This window comes from Erpetoichthys calabaricus, chromosome 2, assembly GCF_900747795.2.
Source record: "Erpetoichthys calabaricus chromosome 2, fErpCal1.3, whole genome shotgun sequence".
Classification (NCBI taxonomy): domain Eukaryota; kingdom Metazoa; phylum Chordata; class Cladistia; order Polypteriformes; family Polypteridae; genus Erpetoichthys; species Erpetoichthys calabaricus.
Window position 1 is genome coordinate 41,140,308 of NC_041395.2, and position 26,409 is coordinate 41,166,716.

Below are 26,409 nucleotides of genomic sequence, written 5' to 3' on the forward strand. Positions count from 1 at the left end.
TAGCCCTGTTGGGGTACCTGGATGTTGTCGGGAGTGTTCCTAGAGAGAACTTTTCCATTTTAAGAGGGTCCTCCTAACCGGGATGTGCTTCCTGGGTATCTTTTTCTTCCTTTGGCTGCTCCCGTTAGGGGTTGCCACAGCAGATCATCATCTGCCATATCTTTCTGTCCTCTGCATCTTGTTCTGTTACACCCATCACCTGCATGTCCTCTCTCACCACATCCATAAACCTTCGCTTATGCTTTCCTCTTTTCATCTTTCCTGGCAGCTCTATCTTTAGCATCCTTCTCCCATTATACTCAGCATCTCTCCTATGTACATGTCCAAACCAATGCAATCTCGCCTCTCTGACTTTGTCTCCAAACCGTCCAACTTGAGCTGACCCTCTAATGTACTCATTTCTAATCCTGTCCATCCTCGTCACACCCAATTTAAATCTTAGCCTCTTTAACTCTGACATCTCCAGCTCTGTCTCCTGCTTTCTGCTCAGTGCCACCGTCTCCAACTCATATAACAAAGCTGGTCTCACTTCCGTCCTGTAGACCTTCCCTTTCACTCTTGCTGATATCCATCTGTCACAAATTACTCCTGACACTCTTCTCCACCCATTCCACCCTGCCTGCACTCTCTTTTTCACCTCGCTTCCACCACAATCCCCATTACTCTGTACTGTTGATCCCAAGTATTTAAACTCATCCATCTTCTCTAACTCTACTCCCTGCATCCTCACTATTCCACTGACCTCCCTCTCATTTACACACATGTATTCTGTCTTGTTCCTACTAACCTTTATTCCTCTCCTCTCTAGAGCATATCTCCACCTCTCCAGGCTCTCCTCAACCTGCTCCATACTATCGCTACAGATCACAATGTCATCAGCAAACATCATAGTCCACGGGGACTCCTGTCTAATCTCATCTGTCAACCTGTCCATCACCATTACAAATAAGAAAGGGCTCAGAGCCAATCCCTGATGTAATCCCATCTCAACATTGAATGCATCTGTCACTCCTACCACAGACCTCACCACTGTCACACTTCCCTTGTACATATCCTGTACAACTCTTACGTACTTCTGTGCCACTCCTGACTTCCTCAAACAATACCACAGCTCCTCTCGAGGCACCCTGTCATATGCTTTCTCCAGGTCCACAAAGACGCAATGCAACTCCTTCTGGCCTTCTTTAAACTTCTCCATCAACATCCTCAGAACAAACATTGCATCTGTGGTATAAATGCTGTGATATTGCTCCCAGGTCTGACATAAAAAGAGCTGCTACTCATCACCCAGGTAAGCTGGTGTCGGGAGAGGAGAAGGACAAAGTTCATCTAGGGAGTATAGGAGGGGGAAATGAAGAAAGAATTAAAATTGTAACCATAGATTATGGGTTGCAGAAGACACATATTTGAGGTTTAATCTTTAAAATTAATAGTGTTTGAACCCAAAACTGTTGTCTATGTTATCGTGTGTCAGATTTGGGACTCTGCTGCAACCCCTGCAGATTATAATATAGACATATATGTTTTATATATACTTGAGCTTATTTAAAACTGGATTTATGTAAAATTAAATGTGGGCTTTGGTTATTTACAATAAAACTGAACTGAAAGCCTAAAAACCTCCAAACCTGATCTAAACTCAGATAAAAAGTATATTCATGATGTTCTACTTTACATTTTGTGTCTAATAATTTTGTGTATTTTTTGTATCACACAGATCCTGTTCATTCAGTAACAGTACTTGTGGGTGGCAATGTCGTTCTGCCATGTCACAATTCAACTTTGGGCAGTGGTGTTGACAATGATTTGAGATGGTACAGATACAGGAATACTATTGAATCTCATATAGTGACCTATAGAAAAAAGACACACACATTGGTGGTGTGGAGTGATGAACACCGTGATCGGGTTCATCTTTCTTCCAAAGATTTAAATAAAGGCAACATGTCTCTGCAGCTGAGTAAAGTCAAATTCTCTGATGAAGGAGTTTACCAGTGGCGTACTGATAAGGATAATATTCACTGTGCAGATGTCCAGCTTAATGTAACAGGTAACATCATATCAGAATGATCATTGAATTAATACTCACATTTCAAAAGAATGCTGGGTCATTTATTGTCATATAATCGTAAATATTGACCCATGCAGTACATTTATAAGATACCAAAGTTTTATTAGACTAACTATAGAAGTAAGCCTGAAAATATTGTAAACTATTGAGGTCTGCCATTGATTACTGTTCCACTGGATGGCTGTAGCGCTACTGCTATGTTAGGAACTTCACAACCTTACAAAACACTGCTCTGTTTTTCTGTACATATGTTTGAAAGCTCATGTGTTGTATCTTTTTGTTTGTTGAAGAAAAGCTCTGAAACATTAAATCTACTGCACAGTTCTAATGCCAAGAGTTAACAAAGTTCTGTTCTCCATGATCTCTAGTGTGAAGTTTAGCCATTGCCCTTTTTGGGTTTTTGCTAAAAGGTGCAACCAGTATGACAAAGATAAACACTGGCATTGCAGCACATTAACATTGAATTAAATGATTTAATGATCAACAATAATCCCTCAGAATGGCTCAGAACAGTCGTCAGTGACTGTTGTTTAGATCATACATAATAAAACCAGTGATGCTACTTTTACACTGCATTTGCAATATTGAGATGTACGCTTTAACACTGAGAGGCCTTGGCACTATTGGCCTGATCTGTGAACCCCACTATAAGACACCTTAAAGGAGTCAGGCTTATTGTGTCTGCCAGCATTCTCTGACCTTGTAGTTAATATGCAAGGCAAGACAAAGTTTACCAGATAGGGGAGAAAGAAGGCCAGTGCCAAAAATGGTATAGTTTATTAATAATGTATTGCAAGATACAGATTGGCAGATAGAACTTTTATGTTTTAAATTTATTGGAGTATACTTAATTCATTTGTACATATAAAACTGACCCAAGCAGTCAGTTTGTTATTATGTCATAAAGTAATTAATTTAGTGAGTGTCTTGTAATAACAGGGCACTCTCTCGCTGCTACACTTGACTTTAGTCATTTTTTTTTGTAATTGGCCTAATCTGTCATGTTCAACTTTAATCTACATTAAAAAACATTTTCTTTGGCCAAGTGAGTGACTAAAGTTTAAAAGTTTGATTTGAAGGTGTTGCCTGATATTACATTTGTTTGTGTATCACGGTATAAGAGTTTAACTTCTGTTGAGTGTAAACGCTCTGGCTTGCATTTAAGTCAAGTGACTTAAGATCTTTATTTATTATTTACTGATTTTTCTCATTAATGAAGGAAATTTTAATCTCTTATTTCACCTTTAGCCATTATTGAATCTTAATTGGGCACAATTGCTGGGTTGTGCTTTGGGCAATCATTATCTGGCCCTGATGATACTTCTCATAAGCAATTACAAAAGATAAGGTTTATAAGGTCCCCTTAGCCTTCTTTTTCTTGTAATGTTTAAATGATCAGTGTTTTCTTTAGAGCCAAAGCTTGAGCAGTGAAGCCATACAAGTTAAGAGACATTGCCTGCTTCTTGAATAAATATTTAACCCATTGCATTAGTCACCTTCTTGTGTGGTATTCTGATGTGTCTATAATTTCTGTATTTCTTTTCTCATGATCTTAGTGGGACTAAAAGCACCTGACACTTGTAATGCCATCTTTAATTCACATGTCATAATCCCATGCCACCTTGAACCCACTATAAGTGCTGTAGATTTGGAGGTGAGATGGCAGAAAGAAGGTCTTACTGCTCCGGTGCTTCTGTACAAGAATAAAGCAGTATTGACAGAGGAGCAACACAAAGATTACAAAGAAAGAGCCCAGCTTCGTTCAGATTTGAAAATGGGAAATGTGTCTCTTTTTTTGAAAAGCATCAGAGTAACAGATGAGGGCAGATACACCTGTTTGGTAAAGACACTCAATACAAAGACGACAGTAAGTCTACATCTCACAGTTTCTGGTGAGCCTGCATTTTATTGTGTCTGCAGAAAAAATGTCATACATACTGTATATTGAGATTATTTATCCAAACTCTTTTTTGTTACCCAAGGCAGCAAACCAGTAATCTCCATATATAAGAAGTACAAGCTGATGTGTGAATCAGAAGGCTGGTACCCAAGACCACAACTGCATTGGACTCATGAGGATGGCTCTGTTATAACAGGGCATTCAGAGGTCTCGTATAAAATGGCAAAAGATAGAAGCATCACTGTAACAAGTTATCTTTCAATAGAAGATCTGTATGAAAAGAAAATATTTTGCATTGTTCAAAAAAGAGATAGTGAGGAAAGAGCTGTGTCCATGTTTCATGTACCAGGTAAGTGTTTCATTGTAAAGAGGAACTGAAATACAATCTAAAATTCTTTTTCATTGTGTTCTGCGCACTCTGAGAGTAAAATAGAACTTCATCCTGTGGCCCTCAGTGCCCCTGCACTCTTAAGCCATTTGCAGCACTTAAGTGTCTCTCAGGAGATATTCCTGGGTTACCTGATTTTAAACATCAGCACTTCAGTTAAAGTTTTTAACTTCCACCAAAAGTTCTGGTGGGTCATGATTGCTCAAATGGCAGTCCTCTTAAACCTTATCCTTAAATAGAAAACATGGTCAAAACTCTAATGAAATCTGACTATGTGCATTTCCCAAAGGGTAAGAGGTTTTGTGGTCTCTTTCCAGACATAATTTTTCCCCAGGTAAATAGGTAAGCGATGCAAGTCTCAGTTGGGTTGATTCTCCTTTAATATCCCGAAGTTCAGTTGTCTGACTAATGCTACACCATGTCAAGTCTCCCCATACTTACATATACAGTAAATGACAATTTCTTTTGCCAGTATATTTTCCTCTCATTTGTGGAGATTTCCTGCAGCATTTTGTTTAGCTTTCTACCACATTGGCCTCCCCTATATTTCATTCATCATTTTTTCAACTGGCCATTTTTTTCAGTTATAAAAATATGAAATGCAAAATAATGAGTTTGAAAATCAAAAATAAGCTCAAGCCAGATTCTTTTTCTTGCACAAGGAATTTTGTTGCATATCCCTTTTATACAGAGATTAGAATTTAACTTGAATTGTTTTTAACTTAAATCCCTGAATTAACATATCTAATCTAGCCCACCTAATGCTTGAATGGACACCAAACTGTTTAAAGAAGTAATGAAAAATAGAATTGTTCAGTTTAAAGGAGTTGCTATATCAGGGGCAAGAGTTTACACTTGTGTTAGAACAGTTCCATTACAGTAGGGAAACTTGCATTTGGACTGCCTCCATGATAGAAAGACTATCTATCTATCTATCTATCTATCTATCTATCTATCTATCTATCTATCTATCTATCTATCTACAGTGGTGTGAAAAACTATTTGCCCCCTTCCTGATTTCTTATTCTTTTGCATGTTTGTCACACAAAATGTTTCTGATCATCAAACACATTTAACCATTAGTCAAATATAACACAAGTAAACACAAAATGCAGTTTTTAAATGATGGTTTTTATTATTTAGGGAGAAAAAAAATCCAAACCTACATGGCCCTGTGTGAAAAAGTAATTGCCCCCTTGTTAAAAAATAACCTAACTGTGGTGTATCACACCTGAGTTCAATTTCCGTAGCCACCCCCAGGCCTGATTACTGCCACACCTGTTTCAATCAAGAAATCACTTAAATAGGAGCTGCCTGACACAGAGAAGTAGACCAAAAGCACCTCAAAAGCTAGACATCATGCCAAGATCCAAAGAAATTCAGGAACAAATGAGAACAGAAGTAATTGAGATCTATCAGTCTGGTAAAGGTTATAAAGCCATTTCTAAAGCTTTGGGACTCGAGCGAACCACAGTGAGAGCCATTATCCACAAATGGCAAAAACATGGAACAGTGGTGAACCTTCCCAGGAGTGGCCGGCCGACCAAAATTACCCCAAGAGCGCAGAGACGACTCATCCGAGAGGTCACAAAAGACCCCAGGACAACGTCTACAGAACTTCAGGCCTCACTTGCCTCAATTAAGGTCAGTGTTCACGACTCCACCATAAGAAAGAGACTGGGCAAAAACGGCCTGCATGGCAGATTTCCAAGACGCAAACCACTGTTAAGCAAAAAGAACATTAGGGCTCGTCTCAATTTTGCTAAGAAACATCTCAATGATTGCCAAGACTTTTGGGAAAATACCTTGTGGACTGATGAGACAAAAGTTGAACTTTTTGGAAGGCAAATGTCCCGTTACATCTGGTGTAAAAGGAACACAGCATTTCAGAAAAAGAACATCATACCAACAGTAAAATATGGTGGTGGTAGTGTGATGGTCTGGGGTTGTTTTGCTGCTTCAGGACCTGGAAGGCTTGCTGTGATAGATGGAACCATGAATTCTACTGTCTACCAAAAAATCCTGAAGGAGAATGTCCGGCCATCTGTTCGTCAACTCAAGCTGAAGCGATCTTGGGTGCTGCAACAGGACAATGACCCAAAACACACCAGCAAATCCACCTCTGAATGGCTGAAGAAAAACAAAATGAAGACTTTGGAGTGGCCTAGTCAAAGTCCTGACCTGAATCCAATTGAGATGCTATGGCATGACCTCAAAAAGGCGGTTCATGCTAGAAAACCCTCAAATAAAGCTGAATTACAACAATTTTGCAAAGATGAGTGGGCCAAAATTCCTCCAGAGCGCTGTAATAGACTCATTGCAAGTTATCGCAAACGCTTGATTGCAGTTATTGCTGCTAAGGGTGGCCCAACCAGTTATTAGGTTCAGGGGGCAATTACTTTTTCACACAGGGCCATGTAGGTTTGGATTTTTTTTTCTCCCTAAATAATAAAAACCACCATTTACAAACTGCATTTTGTGTTTACTTGTGTTATATTTGACTAATGGTTAAATGTGTTTGATGATCAGAAACATTTTGTGTGACAAACATGCAAAAGAATAAGAAATCAGGAAGGGGGCAAATAGTTTTTCACACCACTGTATCTATCTATCTATCTATCTATCTATCTATCTATCTATCTATCTATCTATCTATCTATCTATCTATCTATCTATCTATCTATCTATCTATCTATCTATCTATCTATCTATCTATCTATCTAGTTCATTGATAATAAACTAAAGTGGCTTTTTAAATTAAGCATTATTTCTATTAATTGTTTGTTCACCTGTATATTCCTCACAGCTTATTATGCCCATGCACTAGGTAGTCTGCATATATTTAACACTTACTATTGTGATGAATGTTTCCAGTAAGTTCAATATAGGCAGAGGAGGGTGTAGTAGCAGAAATCTGATCTCAAGTAAAAATACTTTTACTTGCGTAAAAATTAACTACTCTTGTTACTCATATTTGAGGTTATAATGTCCTGAAATAATAACAATGTTTAGAATTGTAAAACTTTAAAAAAATAAAGTATAGTTTTTCAATAAATTAAATGTATTTCTCTTACTAATAGTGGAGTAGACAAAGAAAGTTAAAAGCGAAAATAAGCCAATGATTTTAAGTGCTGTTTTATGAATCTATCAAATCTATTTTTTATTAGCTTGCACAGTTTGTAATATATATATATAGTCACAAATAAACACACCAGACATCATGAAGGTTTGGGGCAACCACCCGTATAATGTATCCTGGCTGCAAATGTAGAAATTTTTAAAGAGTTGTTGACAAGACTGAGTCCAAAACAGAACGGATCACATATAGCTAAGATGGCGGATTTAAAGGCCTGTTCAGGAAGTGATGTCATCTTTAGGGCCAGAACCAGAAGTAATATCCTTAGGACCGGAAGTGACATCATCTTTGGGGTCGGACTCAGAAGTGGTGTGATTGGGACTGGAAGTGACATCATCATTGGGGCTGGACCAGGAAGTGGTGTCATCGGGACTGGAAGTGACGTCATCGAGTGTGCCAGAACCTGGCAGGATTTACCAAGAATGGTCTGCAAGTAACTGAGAATGACAGTCCGTACACTCTGCCACCCCCCTGTCGCTGGTGGTATTACAACTACTCAGGCCCTTTAACTGCCTCCTACTCGCACGTGTGTGACAATATATAAATACTGTCACACATGTGTGTTTTGGAGACAACCAAAGGGCTTGAATACATGTAATTCCATGCCAGACCAGGGGGTGGCGAAGTGCACTAATTTTCCCTCTCGATCTTTTGCAGACCAGTCTAGGGAAATCCTGCCCGGCTCTGGGGCAGCCAATGACGTCCCTTCCGGTTCCGGTGCTGATGACATCACTTCCTTTTCTGGCCTTTAAAGCTGCCATATTGCCTGAAGAGAATCAGTTCTGTTTTGGACTCGGTTGAATGCACATGTCTTTGCTATTTAGTTCGTTTTGCAGCCGTAAACAATTATATGGGTGGCTGCCCCAAACCTTTGCAATGTCTAATGGTCATTATTGTGACAATACATATATATATTTAAAGAGAATTTGCATTTTATTATTTCACAAAAATATTGCCAGCATACTGCCAGTTGCATCATACACATGTTTACTTTTATCATCTAGTCAGAGAATGTAAGTATGGAAAATTTCATCAGTTAGGAACTGTGCAATCAAGAGGCAGGAACCTTTATTAAAGTACACAGTATTTGGTTTGGGGTAAAAATCATTTGGTAAAATATAATTTCTATTTGATTTCAGTAATGTTATTGGATATTAGCATAGTGTGCAAAATATGTATGTATAGTTTCCTAGTGAAAAATCTAAACCTATAAAACAAAGTCTATGTTTGCATGTTTTTTTATAGCAAATTGCTTGAGAGAAAAGAAAAAGCGGCACTATCTGTTGAATAATGTGCATGAGACAAAGACAGAAAAATGTCTGCACAAACTGATCTAAGCTCTTGTCCCCACTTCAAAGTCATTGTTCTGATTGCCAAAGTGCAGCTCTACACAGCACGATGGCATGAAAAATGCCGTGGTCCATTTGAACTGGACTGAATTTTAGAGTTCCTAGTTAGAATTTTCAACGCTCCCTTTATTTGGATATCAGACTCGAAAACTCTGGGCTGGTCTGCCAAGTCCAAGTTTGTCCAACTTCAGATCATGACGTCAATCCAAAATGGCAATGTACACAACAAATTTTAGTGAAAGCTGTAGTGTTATATTGTTTGTTAGCTCTTCTGTCTATTTTTGCCTCATTCAGTTAGTCATACACACAGCACTGCCCAACATCTATCCATGGACATGTTGCTACACTGTTTTTAATGCACGCGGTTTTTAATACTGCGTAATGTGCTACTAAATGTTATTTTTTCCAATGGAGCAAACACAACAAAGTTTTTTCTGGACATGTCCATATTGGTTTTTCTGAATGTTTTACTGGAATGTTATCAACTTGGGTGTGACGTTATTCCCAGCTTCGACATACGACTTCTGAGGTAAATGGAATGCAGCATAAAAGAACTCAAGCAGCAACGTCTCCTGAGATGTTAAGCCAAACACAGGAGGCAACTCAGAAGACTGACAAGAGGTAAACCTGAATGTACAGCCACTGAGCAGCTGGCTAATACTATAGCTAATCGACATGTCAGGAATACTTCATGATGCAGAAAGTCAAGAACTACAAAGACAGAAAAATATATACTGACAGACAAGGAAATAGTCAAATACAGCTTTTACCTGTATGCAAACATTGCTTTTACATTCTTACATCAATGTTTGATTAAAGAGCACTGCTTATGAATGTTACATCAGTGATGTGCTCACTGTTGAGCGATATTTTTTTCATACTGAAAACGAAAGAATTTGTAGACAAAATGGAAATATTCAGCTTGTTCTATATGAACCACCTTTATTTGAGGACCAGAGGTCCATATGTTTTCAGTTAGCTGTATAGCCAGATGGAAAGTGTTAGGGTGTAATTTACTCCACAACACGTTGCAATAAAAGTGTTTTAGTAATTGAGAGTGACTAATGACACATTTTTAATATCCAGTGGTAAAACAGGTTATCATCTGAAATTTTGCACATTCTGTCAATCTAATCAATCAGCAAAATCTTTACAAAATAACACAGTGATTTCACAAATTATTGCAGTTGAGGTGCCCTCTGCGTCAGACAAATGATAGCTATCTACTACACTACACACACTAACAAGATTCGGTGATCTTTTTTCTCAGGCTAAGAGGATTTACAGTTAGATAATACTATTGAATTATGCAGTTAAAATGATTAATTTAGTACATCAAAATGAGACTTCAACACATTACATAGTGTTTTTTTTTTTTTACAACTAGCAAAGCTAGCGAATTAGGTGAAGTGCTATTCAGAAAACAAGCAAAGGTTAATTAACTATGTGTTATTCCAAGTTAAACATGCAGAGACAGTAAAGTACATATGTAATAGCATTTTGTTACTTAAATGGTTAAATCAGAGTGTTACTTGTTCATTTGATCAGACTTATAAAATTATCTATATTCAGAAATGCAATGATGATTACCATGTTAAGTTGTGATATTGTGGAAAATGTTTTTCGTTTCACACTGACCTGAAACCTTAGGTTCTTTGCAATGTGGGAGCATATACTATAAAGTGGACAAGACTGTCTGCCATACTGTGCCCACTATGTGTTATGTTTTGTGTTCTTATTTTTACTTGCTTAATTGAGCTTAGTTTATTATGCTTTATACCAAGCTATAGGTTTTTTTGGTCTAATAACTCATTTCTGATATTAAATTTTGATTTAAAAATGTTTTCTAATGATTGTTTATTTGTTGTGTCTTTTTCTAGTGCATTCCTGGTTTTTCATGGGTGCTGACATTTTGTGAATCTAATTGCCAGGATGCTACTCCTGGTTGTTGGTTGCGACAGGTTTAAAGGTCACCACTGGTGACCCTGCTTCATCCAAGTTTGCAGACAACTGAAAGAAATGTCTGTGGATTATTTTTTGTTTTCTTTTGGGGTGCTTCTGACTCTTTATTCTGTCCTTGATTTTGCAATCTGGTTTGATGCGATCTCGGTATTATTTCTTTTCTTGGTGTTATTCACGTTTTTTCTCATGATCTCCACAATTATTTCAGAGGTTCATCTGTTTTCACTGCAAAAATAACACTAGGCAGGTTGGGTTTCCACAATTGATGTACATCCTTACAATACAATACAATACAATTTATTTTTGTATAGCCCAAAATCATACAAGAAGTGCCTCAATGGGCTTAAACAGGCCAGCCTTGACTCTCTAAGAAGAGAGTATACTCAGTGCCAAAAAGTCTTTAAGTATTGTAAGAAGGAATGTTGATTTTACAAAGTGGTGATTGCTTTACTGTCCCAACTTTTTTTAGGATGTGTTTGCAGGCCTGAAATGCAGGAATGGATGTATGTTAAGAAACAAAATTAAGTTGACCGACAAAACATGAAATATCTTGGGTTTATACTGTCTGCAATGAAATAAAAGTAAAAGTAAATTTTGGAATCACTACTTTTTTATTTGCATTTTCTATACCATACCAACGTTTTCTGATTTGGGGTTGTACACCTATACAAAAATTCCCAAAAAGCCACAAAAAGTATAATTCACAAAAGATTGAAAAAATAATTGTACATTGGCTAATCATTGGGGGATTATTTTAAACTTATAATGTCCACGTGTAGTATTAGTATGTTGTCCACATTTTTTCCATTCATCACACTCTCTAATCCTAGTTAAATTATCTGCTCTTCACAATTCTAATTTTGTTAAAAATTATAAACCAAGTGACCTAATTCATTAAAGATGATATGAGGGGAACTGGGTAATTATTCTTAACTGTTAGTGAATGCATGGTCTTAAACCTCCATCTTCTTTCTTCAACAAATAAAAAGCCCACTGTTATCGAACTATTAGATGGTGCATTACTGTAAAACCATTCTCCAAATTCTCAAAAATGAATTTTCTATAGCCTCACTCTCAGGTTTAGACAGAGCAGCAAATTTCCTCTTGGGAAGAGGGGCATTAGGCAGTAAGTTAATAACTCAATCATATTTCCTGTGAGGGTTTGAGTTCTAAGGACACAAAATGTACAGTAAATACCCCAGTTTTTTAGGGTAAGAGGTGGTGAAGTATATTCAAGAACTTCTCCAATAGACTTCCTATCTACCAACAGAAATTGTGAAACTCGGGGACCCCAAAAAATGATCAAGTAAAATCAATCTCAAGAAAATACAAGAACTAATAATAATAGTAATAATAATGAGAAGTAATATTAAAATGTAAAAGTTCTCTTAAAACTCATGTTTGTTGTATGGTATATTCAGCCTGTTGGCATTATATTTTTTATAATTGTATTTTTTGCTACTAAGGTATTGTGATCTGGGGAGTTTCTATAAACAAAATCTTAAAATGAGACTTCCAAAATAGCAGAGGAGCAGACTCTCAGAATGTGTTAGTGGTCAATATGTGATTAAGTTTCAAAAGTTAAGTTTTCAAAAAATCACAAAAGGGAGGGTCTGTCAACCTTTAGCTTGTAAAACAAAAGGGGCAAATTAAGTACCTTTATAAAATAAAAGATTTATGTCACAATTAAATCTCTGCAGCACAAGAAGCTCCAAGGAGCATAAAGGCCCAGAAGGAGTTGCCCTTGCAAATTAAACAATCCAATGGCAAACAATTCCCAGAAATACAAATCCCAACAGAGTGGTCAAGAGTAGAGCATAGAGGTCAAAAAATCAAAAACAGCTCAGCAGTAATCAAAAGAGAACTCATGAGCACCTAGCACATGCATGTACTGACAGGAACTGTGTGTTATGTCAGCCTTTACAGTGCTGAGGTCAGTGCCTTGATGGAGATGCACAGGTGCCCCTGCTATTTGGGAAACTACCTACAAAATACACGGAACATAGTAAAACATGCATTGCCACATATAAACTAAAAAATTAATCAAACTAATGAAAAGCATGCAATAACACAAATAATAAACATAAATAACAATATTAACATAAGCAAAAAAAATAAACATGAGCAAAAAACTTAAAAAGGAATTTTTAACACAGCTGGGTGTAGCATTACATAAGGACTGGAAAATGATATTGCATCACAGTTACAACTAGGAATGGGATTCATCAGCTGACTTCAATATTCCATGTTTTATAGATCGGTTTTGAACTTTGTAGTCAGTTTGTGTGCCATTAATGCAAATGCAAAACAGATGTTAATAGAGAGATGAGTGTCAAAAGCTACTACACCTTGAAATGATTTCTAACACAATTGCTTTGAAGTTTCAGACTTTAGACTTCACTCTGCCCATTACTAGTGTTGCCTCAGCGACAGCAGAAGCTCCTATCAAAAAATAGAGGCGGCTGTGAGCAATCCGAAATGACATCTCAAAAAGATGATAAATATTACATTTTAAAATTAGTCAAGTTAGATTGTTAAAGAAGGCAATGATAATTAAAAGTAAATAACCACTTCAAGTTAAAAATAAATACTGTATATAAATAAATATCAGATATTAATAAATAGTAGTCATTTATGGTGGTTGATTAATGCTCTCCTTCTGTCTGTTTATGTCAATTCTTTCCCTGTTTTCCAAACTGTGCCTTTGAAAGTTAGCATTTAGTCAGAAAAATGTTTAGATTATTCTAAAAAAAAGCATATTGCTCCCCATCCCTGCAACAGACTAAAGAGGTGTAAAGTAATGGTGATATTTTTTGTCACTGAATACTCACATGTACAGGTAGACCCTTAAGTATTTGGACAGTGACACAATTCTCGGACTTTTGGCACTGTATGCCACACAAATGGATTGAAATTAAGCATTCATTATGTGATTGAAGTGTACACTTTCAGGGTTTACCAAAAATATAATTTGAGGAATTAGGAATAGTAGCCATTTTTCTACATAACAGAAAAACAATGTTGAAAAATGTCACAGATGAACACAGCATATTGGTGAATTTCACCAATCAATACAGATACTTACCAACAACGTCAAATTTAGAGAAGAAAATTTTGTCACTAAATGTAAACACTTTTGAATTACAATTGTTCATTGCACCTAAAAACTTGTGATCAAATATTTTCAACTATACTGCAGTATGACTATAAATGATCAAATATTTAAGGATTTGTAACCTTAATAATAGAAAAACTAAGATTATTTATTTGTACTTCGTATTTTGTTGTTTGTGGACATTTTGAATTAAAAAAAATGTAATTTAGAATTTTTTACTAACTTTCACACTAAAGTATTTTAGGACTCACAACAATGATGTTGTTTTGTAACAGATGTGGTCTAAAAATGACATATGGGATGATTAAGCACTGTAAATTTAAAAGACTGTGTAGAGTATCCAGCTAAAAGTTTCAGACTGAATAAAACAATACTCCAGTCACTCATCCTGGTTATTGATTTTTACACTTATCTGTCTAGTAATTTTTTACTTTGTTTCTCTTTCCACAGACCCTATTATTGTTCCCAGTGATCCAATAACGGTACTGGAAGGTGAAAATGTCATTTTGCCATGTCACCTCTCAGATGAAGTCAGTGTTGTTGAACTGGAGATCAGATGGTACAGAGTCAGAAATAAGAAAGAGTCTCTTGTACTGAGCTATGCAAGCAAGAACACCAAACAGGAGATGCAAAGTGAAGAATACAGTGGTCGAATTAATTTCTTTATCCAAGAGACTGAAAAAGGCAATATATCTTTGCAATTGAGGGATGTTAAGTTTTCTGATGAAGGAGAATATAAATGCTGTCTTATTTCAGATCATCTTCATTGTAATAACATAGAGCTTCTGGTTCCAGGTAATATGACTGGGGACTACTTTTAACTTAAAGATATTTAAGGGCTGGTTGTGCTTTCAGTAGCTGACCATGCATGGCTCATTTAGTACTGACGTGTTGACAGAGGCCCTCATTTCCATCCTCCTTTTGTCTATTGTCATTAAGATGGACACATTATATGTAAAAAGATAAGCCTTCCGGTTTACACATAAGAATTGATTTGTTTGGCACCATTGAATTAGAACTATTCAGAACTATCACTCACCATATTCTGTATATCATTACATGTTTTGATTACCTTAATAGAGACCACCATCCACCAATGCTGCAACTCCTGCATCCACAAAGAGATAGACAATTGAAAATTAGCATTTTTAGAATCAATCTAATATACATGAAGCTGTGCAGAAGAGAGCAAAAAGGTGTAATCCAGGACTTAAGGACATGTCCTACTCTGACAGACTCGGACAATTAAATCTGCTTAGTCTTGAACAGAGGAGACAGGGTGGGGACCTAATCCAGGTATTTAAAATCCTCAAAGTAATTGATAAAGTAGATCCAGCAACATTCTTTTGGCTTAAGGGTGAATCACATAGTCAAAGACATCGGTGGAAATTAAGGGGAAGTGCATAAAAAACTGAAGCCGAGAAGCACTTCTTTACGTAAAGAGTTGTGGGACTCCCTGTACAGTTTGATCATTCAGCAACAGCTTAAAGAATCTGTTTGCTTAATGATTCAATACATATTATGGTTGATTAATTCTTGATTCTATTTCATTTAAGGCTTACAGTGTACTGTATGTTTTGAAGAACAATAGATTTATTTTCAGCTAGGTTTACCCTCCAAAAGTGATCATAAAAATAGAAAAAAGTTAATATGATATACTGTACAGTAATTGTTCATAAACTTTACCTTAACTACAGTGTTAGGTTTCTTGCATGATGGGTTTATTTTTTCTAATTTTACTAATTGTCCTTTAAGGGAGTCACTGTAAATAAGGCTCTTAATGTATTAGGGTTTAATTGTATCATTAGAAGGTCTTAAAGCAGTAGATACCACATACAATTTTCTAGCTTATGGAAATCCATGCCTGACAAGTCTGTCAAGGGAAATCTTGCCTTGAGTACAACTTTGATTGTCTAAGTAAAAGGAAGTTTGTGCAGTGTACAGTGTACAGTTTTGAGCTCAGTCAGACCAAATTCACTTTCATAAGCTATAAAGGAAACTTTACAGAATGAAAAATACTTCTACTAAAATTCACACTATATTGTACTTTCTATCAGTCCTTTGTCAACTAATACTATTCACTGCTATTTCTTACAAATTCTGAAGTAATTTATTAGAAACATTATTAATTCATTATAGTAGTATATGAGAGTCCAGTGTGCAATGATGGTCATGTTGCAGCATATATTGGTCTGATGTTAAACCGGGAGACCTCAGACTCCCATAATCATACTCTTAATGTGCGGATACTGTACTGTTCGAGTTTCATAGCACTTCTCAAATTTGGGTTTGCGATGAACAAAAAAGAGAAATGGTGTCAGTTTACACTTAAAGAGAAATTCACAATCATGGAAAAAGTTGATTCTGGAATGAAATAAAAGGTTGTGGCAAAAGCATTCGGAATTGCACCTTCAATGCTGTCAACAGATTTGAAGCATCAAAAAAAATAGAAGACAAAGTTAAAGACTTGAACGAAAAAAAAATTAGAAGCACATTTGTATTTCTATTAAATAAAAGTTACATCTAATGTCTCATTTTCATTCTGTATTCATATCTGTATTTCTATAAAAAAAAGTTACATATAACCTCTAATTTTCAAATAAAATATTTTTTTGCAGTTTAAGAAGCACTTCTTTTTATACAGATATTGTCAACTTTGGTTCATGGACTTAGTTACATGAGAGAGAGAAAGGTGAGCCCAGGTTGAGAGTTAAATGTTGTAAACATGCAACAAGCACATTACACAGTAAGATGCAGCAGAGCAGCTATGGAGCTGTCCTTGTGCCATTGCCATTAGAGATGGCATATCGTCAGTGACCCAGTTCAGAATAATATAAATATTTTCCTCATATTCATTATAATAAAATTTACATTAAACAAAATATTTTTATGGTGCCCTTAATTTTGTTACAATGGGATTCCAACTGTATATAAGTTGTACCTCAAGTGACAGCTAGGTTGAGTTCTTTTCATTTTGTTCAGTTACACTCATCCTTAACAGAGTGTAACTTATGCAATAGTGTCATAGAAAATGAAAAGATGTTGAATGGTCTGTATGTTTCTGTTTAATATACATAGACATGTCATAGGTGTCCTGTGACAGAACTGAAAGATTTGAAATGCAAAGTGCAATGTTCAAGAAATAATTGCAATAGCTTCACTAAATCATGTAATGGATTGCTCATCTGAACTCCTCTTTGCCCTTGAAAGTATGCAGTATTACTCACATAACCAGTTAGTATGGATAAGCCCATGCCCAAAATAGAACTACTATGAAGCTCATGAAGCCTTCCTTTATTTCACAGCAGCAAATTTGTTGCAGAAGATTTAACTTTGTCAATTTTGAAGGTTTGCTTAGATTTCTGAATTGACCTTATTTGTCAACTTTTTTATAAACTCTCAACACTTTAGAAGTAGAGCTGATATCTAAGTAATTCATCTCTGGTTCCCTCTGAAACAAGGAAGCATCAATATGTAACATTCTTACATTATTTTTCATTTTGCCTAACTGCTGTGTTCTTTTTCTCTTTCTCACAGTTGGTCTGAAAATACCTGAAAATATTAATGCCATCTTGGGTACAAGTATTATACTCCCTTGCTATCTTGACCCTAAGGTGAATGCTGAAGATTTGGAGCTGAGATGGCAAAAAGATGGACTTGCTACTTCAGTGCTTCTTTATAAGAACAAAAAAGTGGTGACAGAGGAGCAACATGAGGACTACAGAGAAAGAGTCCATCTGTATACGGATTTAAGAAAAGGAGATTTGAGTCTGGTGATGGAAAATATCAGTGCTGCAGATGAAGGCAAATACACCTGCTCTGTAAAGGCAGTTACCCAAGAAAATGAAGGACATTTATACCTTAGTGTCAGTGGTAAGTGTACAACAATGTTATCACTTTTTGTGGAAGGAGAAACTTTTGCTTTCTTTCCTGTCAATCAGGGTTTCTTAAAGAATTTTTTAAAGTTTTTTTTTTTATTTTCAGACATTGCATGTACTGAATTTAGCTGGATAAGTTTCTCTTGAAAGATAGGTCGAGTTTTACAACCAGTAACAATTGATTGATAATCCTTTATATCATGGAATGATTTATTTAAAATTCCTCAAAAATTGATATGAAATCTCCCACAGACCTTAGGACATCAACAGTCCTTCTGGAAATACATTTAGATTTGGCATTTATTACAATTCATTAGTATTGTCAGGACAAATCTAAATGAAGTTTCTTATTTCTTTGTATAGCCTACTTTTTGTTAATCTTCAGTGTCTAGTTGTACTTTATGGAATTTGTAATCAAAGCAGGGGTTTACTTCTTTTTACAAATGAACTAACTGTTCACATATTTCTTTCCTATTGCAAGCATAAATCATCAAATCAGTACATTATGTGGATTTTATGAATATAAATTATTTCTTTACTCTCACTTAACATGGCTGGGTGCCATTCAGTTGAAATTTGTTCCTATGGGGAGTATCTTTAACGGAACCTTGAGTTGCAGAGAAGAAAACTTTCACTGTTGTTTGCATGTTTGCACCAACCACTAATCAGAGCGTTCAGATTTTTTTAGAGATACTGGATTTAATGCTCAAAAGTGTGCCACCTGCTGACTCTGTAGTCCTGCTAGGAGTCAGTGTGCTGACACAACAAATTATAGAGACAGCAGAAGGAGTATGATTAAGAGGAATAGCCTGTCTGACCTGAGAGAAGCAGAGGTATGAATTGTTTTTTGGATTTCCATGCTACTCATGAATTATCTTTAATAAGCACCATGTTCAAACACAAGGCTGCTCATACTTTTATCTGGTATCAGAGAAACATGGGCCGAAGAGCACTGATTAGAGTTGTAGTCTTCCTGTCTAATCTGGGACCTTATGTGCAGCACACTCAAGTGATATCGAGCCATCTCAGGTGGATGGACCTCTTACTGGACAGACTCGGGAGACCCAAACTGGTAATTTGAAAATGCTCTAAAGGATTAGTAGATGATTCTCTGAGTTCAACTTCTCCCACTGGAAAAGCTTCTCCTGCATCTTGGGGAAGGTCAGGGAAGAAGTATTTAAATGAACCCTCTGCAAAACCTTAATATTCAAGACAGTTGTAAGAGCTGTAGGCAAAACATTGTTGTTGCCTTTCATGACAGCATGTGATGGTCTGGGGTGGCTGGAGCTTTCTCTACACTTTTACATTACCACCACAAGCTTGTACCATTAACACAGGGCAGAATTAATCCAACAAAAAAACAACATTTATTTATATAGCACAGTTCCATATAGACAATGTAGCTCAAAGTGCTAAACAAGACATCAATGAGAAAGTTACAAGAAAAGAGAACAATTAAGATTATGCAATAATATATGTATATATTTATCCCATTGCTTTAGTCACCTTGTTGTGTGGTTTTCTGATGTGCCTAAAATTTCTGTATTTCTTTTCTCATGATCTTAGTGGGACTAAAAGTACCTGACACTTGTAATGTCATCTTTAATGCACATGTCATAATCCCATGCCACCTTGAACCCATGGTAAGTGCTGTTGATTTGGAGGTGAGATGGCAGAAAGAAGGTCTTACTGCTCCGGTGCTTCTGTACAAGAATAAAGCAGTATTGACAGAGGAGCAACACAAAGATTATAAAGAAAGAGCCCAGCTTCATTCAGATTTGACAACAGGAAATGTGTCTCTTTTTTTGAAAAGTGTCAGAATAATGGATGAGGGCAGATATACCTGTTTGGTAAAGACACTCAATACAAAGACGACAGCAAGTCTACGTCTCACAGTTTCTGGTGAGCCTGCAACTTGTTCTATATGTACAGAAAAAATGTCACACATACTCTACTGTATTGAGATTACATATCCAAATTCTTTTCTTTGTAGCTGAAGGCATTCATCCAGTAATCGCCATATATAAGAAGTACAAGTTGATGTGTGAATCAGAAGGCTGGTACCCAAGACCACAACTGCATTGGACTCATGAGGATGGCTCTGTTATAACAGGGCATTCAGAGGTCTCGTATAAAGTGGCAAAAGATAAAACCATCACTGTAACAAGTTATCTTTCAATAGAAGATCTCTATGAAAAGAATATTTTTTGCATTGTTCAAAAAAGAGATAGTGAGGAAAGAGCTGTGTCCATGTTTCATGTACCAGGTAAGTGTTTCATTATAATGAGAAACTGAAATACCTGTGGCTTGTGGCTCTCAGTGGCACTCTTGAGCCATTTGCAGCCCTTAAGCGTCTGTCAGAAGATATTCTTGGGTTACCTGATTTTAAACATCAGCACTTCAGTTAAAGTTTTTACCTTCCACCAAATAGTCAGGTGGGTCATGATTGCCCAAATGGCAGTCCTCTTAAACTTCACCCTTAAGCAGAAAACATGGTCAAAACTCTACTGAAATCTAACTATGTGCATTTCCCATTGGCTAAGAGATTTTGTGGTCTCTTTCCAGACATCATTTTTACCCCAAAGTAAATAGTCAAGCGAGGCATGTCTCAGTTAGGTTGATTCTCCTTTAATATATTGAAAGTTAGTTGTCTGACTAATGCTACAACATGTCAAGTCTCCCCATACTTACATATATCTATCTATCTATCTATCTATCTATCTATCTATCTATCTATCTATCTATCTATCTATCTATCTATCTATCTATCTATCTATCTATCTATCTATCTATCTATCTATCTATCTATCTATCTATCTATCTATCTATCTATCTATCTATCTATCTATCTATCTATCTATCTATCTTGTTCATTGATAATCAACTAAAGTGGCTTTTTAAATTACGCATTATTTCTATTAATTGCTTGTTCACCTATATATTTCTCACAGCTTATTATGCACATGCACTAGGTAGTCTGCATACCTGTATACTTAACACTTACTACTGTGATGAATGTTTCCTGTGAGTTTACTATAAGCAGAGGAGGATGGAGTAGCAGAAATCTGAACTCAAGTAAAAATACTAAATACAGTACTTATTTAAAAATTTACTTGCTTAAAAGTGAATCTTATTACTTTGATTTGAGCATATAATGTACTGAAATAACAATATTTACAATTGCAATGTTAAAAAAATACAGTATATTTTTCAATAAATTAAGCATACTGTTCCCAGTAATACTGGATTAGACAAAAAAAACATTAAAAGTAAAAATAGGCCAATGAGTTTACTACTACTACTAAAGGGATATGCTTTCAAGGTAAGTGCTGAGTTTGTGCACCCCACCCATGAATTGTTCTTCAGCTAACTGCATAGGGGCTGGGTTTCATGAGTGTTTCCCAGAGATTTTCCCAAATTGGGCTAAAATTGCAAAAGAGAACAATTTTTTTTTCAAAATTTTATAGCCATAATGGACAGTTATTTTCCTCCATGGGTTGAAAGTAATACGTTTAGCAAGTGCAAGAACAAAATTCCAAAAACCTAGTGACATATGATGAATAAAGAAAATAAAGAAAATAAAACAGTGTAAATAGTGTGGAAGATGCCCAGCTGCAGACAGACGCAGGACACACAAAAGTCCAAAATCACATACGCTTATTTTCTTTCTTCAACACACAGTGCACAAACCAGCAACAATGCTCTTTTTCCTTTTCTTTTTGTTTCATTTCCTTTCCTTTCTCTTTTCTTCTCTACTCTTTCACTGCTGCCTTCACTCCTCTCTTGTAAGCTCTGTCCTCTGCCTCCTGACTCCGGCTCCCCAAAGGATTGAGGCAGCCCCTTTTATGTTGCACCCGGATGTGCTCCAGGTGTGCACCAATGAACTTCCTGCAGCACTTCCTGGTGTCGTGGAAGTGCTGCTTGGGCACCTGGAAGCAATCCAGGTGCATTTGGTTTCTCTTCCGGCAGCACTTCCTGGTCTGGTGGAAGTGCTGCAGCCCATGGCTCTGGAATGATCCGGGTGGCCCCTGGCGGTGGCCCTGATGCAATCCTGGGGGGCTGCCCTCTTGCATCCTGGGGGAGATATTGTCTCTCTCCCGGTCCTTCCGTTCTCCAGGTGTCCTGGCCGGGAAAGGGTCCCAGCCGTCCACCACAATAGCTAAGTGTGTAGCTGGCACAAAGCAGGGTTTGCATCCACATTTTACATCAAGCATTTTAGCAATAAACCTTCTTAGTCCATTGAAAACAACCTCTTAAACTGGTGGCAGTGCTGAGTTGAATGCAATACTTTCTTCTCACTTTGGATGCCAAGGCAGTATTTTTCACTCTGTTGATGCTGACAAGTATTTAGTTTTGATATGATTTTTCATTGTAGTTGCTCATCTTCACTATATAAATTTCAAGGAACACATGCAGTATTACATGTGATGGAAATTTCATTTACTTTTATCAAACATTCCCCAGTGTGGCACATCTGCATGGCCAACCATAAAGTTTTCTTATTATTTTATTGTACATCATGTGTTTATTTGACTAAAGTAGGCATTAAGAGGCATCATGAAAAGAAAGTAGCTGTGTGTGAAGTTAGAAAGTCCATTTTTGGGGAATATGCCATGATGCCATGTTCTGATAAATAATAGATCATTGCAGCAATATCTAGTAGTACCATTACTTGCTGTTAGTTATGGCAATGGTCATGGAGGCATATTCCTACCAGACTCACCATATTGGTAAAAATCAGTGACAACCAATTAAATGGTTAAATTAGAGTGATAACTGTTCATTTGATCAGAATTATAAAAGTATCCATATTCAATGCTGATTACCATGTTAAGCTGAAGTGAATTTGTGGGAAATTCTTTACTTTTCACACTGACCCTAAACCTTAGGTTCTATGCAGTGTGGGAGCATATACTCTAAACTAGACAAGATTATCTGCAATGCTGTGCCCACTATATGTTATCTTTTGTGTTATTTTATTTTCTACTTGCGTAATTCACCTTAGTTTATTATGCTTTATACCAAGTTATAGGATTTTGTGGTCTAATAACTCATTTTTACATTAGGTTTTGATCAGAAAATGTTTAATTATGATTATTTATTTGTTGTGTCTTTTTCCAATGCCATCTTTATTTTTCATGGGCGCTGATATTTCATGATTCTCAATGCCAGGACAAGACTCCTGGTTCATGGTTGTGACAGGTTTGAAGGTCACAACTAGTGTCCCTTTTTCATCTAAGTTTGCTGACAACTTAAAATCTGTGGATTATTATTTGGTGCTTCTGAGTCTTTCTTTTGTTTGTGATCTGGTTTGATACAATCTCAGTATAGACACTTTTTCTGGGATTATTGGCATTTCTTCTCCTCATCTTCACCATTATTCCAGAAGTGCATCTGTTTTCACTGCAAGCATAACACTAGGCAGTACATCCTTACCTGTAATGGTGTTTTACCTAAGACAATACTATACACAGGCTATCTCTTAAGTTTGTGTGTTTGTGCTTCAGCTTACCAGATGCAAGGGTAGTCATCCATAGTGTGCCCAACAGGCATTTGGGGCTTTAGTTACTAAGGTATAACCTTGCTTCTATGGTGCTGTTTCACCTAAAACCAAACTATTAACAGACCTTACTGAGATGTCTCCTCTCAACTCAGCTAATCTGGAATTAATAATAAGTGAGTGGGAGTGATAAGTGAGAAACCACAGGCAAAATAGCAGTGAATGAAAACTGTTATTCTACTCACTCTACTCTAAGTATAATACCAAAATTTGGCCACAAAAAATGCTATGTGCTAACCAGCTGCAGAGAATACAGCACAAGACAGTAAAAAGATTTTAATGAAAGAATATGAACAGGTTAAATAGTAAAAAGACAAACAGATCTTTCATTAAGCCAGCAATGTAAGACAATCATAAATAAAGTATTTTAATTCACACAAAATAGTGTTATCTGTAAGAAATTGAAAATGGTGCAGTGGGAAGATAATAAAAACGATGAAATTTTAAAGGAAGTCACATATAGCAAAACTAATATCTAATTTATGTTCCCTGTTTTTAAAAACCTCAGTTTAGCCACATAGATAACAGGAAAATTAATAAAATGTTCCAGTCATATCAGAGTCCTCTTTTTTAGAACATTAGAACAATCTAGACAAGCACAGGCCATTCAGCTCAACAAAGCTTGCCAGTCCTTTCCACTTATTTCTTCTAAAACCTAAAGACAAACCATCTAAACACACTAAGTGTATCAAAAAACAGCAGCCAAAGCCCATGCCAGAGGAAGTTTCCTGAGCAAAAATAAGTTCTGTCCATTACCACTAAACAATAGTGAAACCATTTGAAGGAGGCAGATTTGTAATGAAATCCATTGAAATGGCTTCCCGTAGATGGTTTAGAGCTAGAACAGGATTTTATAATCCAATGTGGTACCCTTGAGATGATTTAGCCTTGCAGCATACTTCACAAGCTGCAACATAATTTTAAGCATGTTGATACATATACAGTATTACCACTGTGAAATAACCAGCCTTGACACACACAAAAAAAGGTTTGGGGCAGCCACCCGTATAGTGTCCCTGGCTGCAAACGGGTATAAATAATCACATTGATGTGCATAGAATGAAGTTCAAGACTGAACTGAGCAGAGAAGGAAGTGGTCTGTTATTTAAGGCTGAACCGGAGCTGGAAGTGATATTCTTGGGGCAAGAACCAGAAGTGATGTCAATCTTTGGGTCAGAACTGGGAGCAGTGTCTTTGATGTTGAATTAAGCAGAATTTCCTGTATTTGGTCTGCAGAGACAACAGAGAAAGGTTTAGTGCACCCCACCACACCCTAGCCTGGTGTGGAATTATCTTCACGTGTGTGACACCACCAAAAATATTTCTTCAGGTTTATTAAAGATTGACTGATTCCAGGGTGACAAAACATAATAGATGCATAAGCCAATTCAAAGTTTTCCTTGAAGTCTGGTGGAAAATAATATCTACACTCAGGTATTTTCTCTGGATTTGGAACCCTATCCTGAGCATGTTTAATTAACTCCTCCAAATTATCTAGAGATGTAGTTGGAGTTATAGCTAGTATTTTTTCAGGTGCTTATCATTTCAGGATTTGCTGTTACTTCATTAGTATTGTGTTGTCTTTATAATACATCTGCCTTTTTTTAAATGGAATAGTAGTACCTTGTAGCCAAAGTCACCATTTTTCAAGGGCTAGTTATTAGCTAACAGCTAACAATTCTAGTCACATCATAATTCTACTCCTCTAAGGTAAATTTCTTTGAGGTAAAGCACAAGCATGGGTTAAACCAGCGTCTGTAAATGTCTGACAAAATAGCACAGACTCAGAGACAGGGTACATTCACATCTACAAAAAACAGCAGGGATGTCTTAAAATGAGTGAGCTGATATATGGGGCTTTCAGTTTCTCAAAAGGTGTATGAGATTCAGAAGTCCAAATAAATTGTTTATGACTCCTTCTAGTTAAAGAAGTAATAGGGTCAATAATTGAATTAGAACATTTAATGAAACAATGATAATAGCAAAACCAACAAATCTTTGATCCAGTTTAATACTCTCTGACTATTTCTAGTTTAGGCTAGCTGTTATCTGAGGTCCATTGTAATTTTGTACCCTAGGAAGAAAATTTTGCCCTGATGAAATCCATAAAGAATTTAACAGAAGTAGTGATTATCTTGTAATTGTTAAAAAAAAACCTCCCTCACAAGCTGAACACGTATCAAAATACTCAATATAAAAATATGAATATATAATTAATATACACTCTAAAAAAGTTCCAAAATGTTATAAAAATATAATTCAGAAAATGACTGAAAACTGCATTTTCATTTTCTAATTAATGGGGCATTATTTTACACTCATAATGTCCACATGTTGTATTAGTATGAAGTCCACATGTTTTCCATTCATCACGCTCTCTAATCCTAATTAAATTTTCTGCTGTGCGCAATTCTAATTTTGCAAAAATTGTAAACCCAGTGACCTGATTCGATAAAGATGATATAAGAGGAACTAGGTAATTATTCTTAACTGTTATTTTGTTTAATCCATGTAAGTCAATGTATGGTTTTAAACCTCCATCCTCTTTTTTCAACAAATAAAAAGACCAATACCTCTTATTGGACTATTAGATGGTTCTAAACTGTAAAAACATTCTCCAAATTCTCACAAATATAATTATCTATAGCCCCACTCTCAGGTTTAGAAAGGGCATCAAATTTCCTCTTGGGAAGAGGGGCATTAGGCAGTAAGTCAACAACTCAATAATTTTTCTTGTGTGACTTGGAGTTCTAAAGACATCCTAGTAATCCTGATATTTAGAGGGTTAATATTGATATTGTAACAGAAAACAGAAGGGTATCAGACTTCCTGAAGACAATTATCTTAATAGAAGGTACCCAACTGAAAACTTCTTTTCTGCTTCAGGTAATATGGAGATTATGCTTTTAAAGCCAAGGAATTCCCAAAATAATTAGCGGAATTGTTATTTTTTTTTACAAAAATGTAAATACCTCAGTTTTAAAGGGTAAGAGGTGGTAAAGTACATTCTAGAACTCCTTCCCCAATAGACTTCCTATTTACCAAAAGAA

At 36.2% G+C, this 26,409-nt stretch overlaps 2 protein-coding genes across 2 annotated transcripts in view; both read left to right on the forward strand.

The window, feature by feature from the left end:
- The window catches only part of LOC114643436 (E3 ubiquitin-protein ligase TRIM39-like), a 303,199-nt gene that overhangs the window by 87,445 nt on the left and 189,345 nt on the right, over positions 1-26,409 (forward strand). The gene's annotated exons all lie outside the window — the stretch shown is intronic.
- The window catches only part of LOC114643435 (hemicentin-1-like), a 99,969-nt gene that overhangs the window by 11,157 nt on the left and 62,403 nt on the right, over positions 1-26,409 (forward strand). The window contains exons 2-8 of the mRNA XM_051922290.1: positions 1,718-2,050; positions 3,628-3,963; positions 4,054-4,320; positions 14,372-14,716; positions 17,459-17,794; positions 19,366-19,701; positions 19,793-20,065. Of these exons, the coding sequence (XP_051778250.1) occupies positions 1,718-2,050; positions 3,628-3,963; positions 4,054-4,320; positions 14,372-14,716; positions 17,459-17,794; positions 19,366-19,701; positions 19,793-20,065 (2,226 nt within the window). The remainder of the gene's footprint in view (positions 1-1,717; positions 2,051-3,627; positions 3,964-4,053; positions 4,321-14,371; positions 14,717-17,458; positions 17,795-19,365; positions 19,702-19,792; positions 20,066-26,409) is intronic.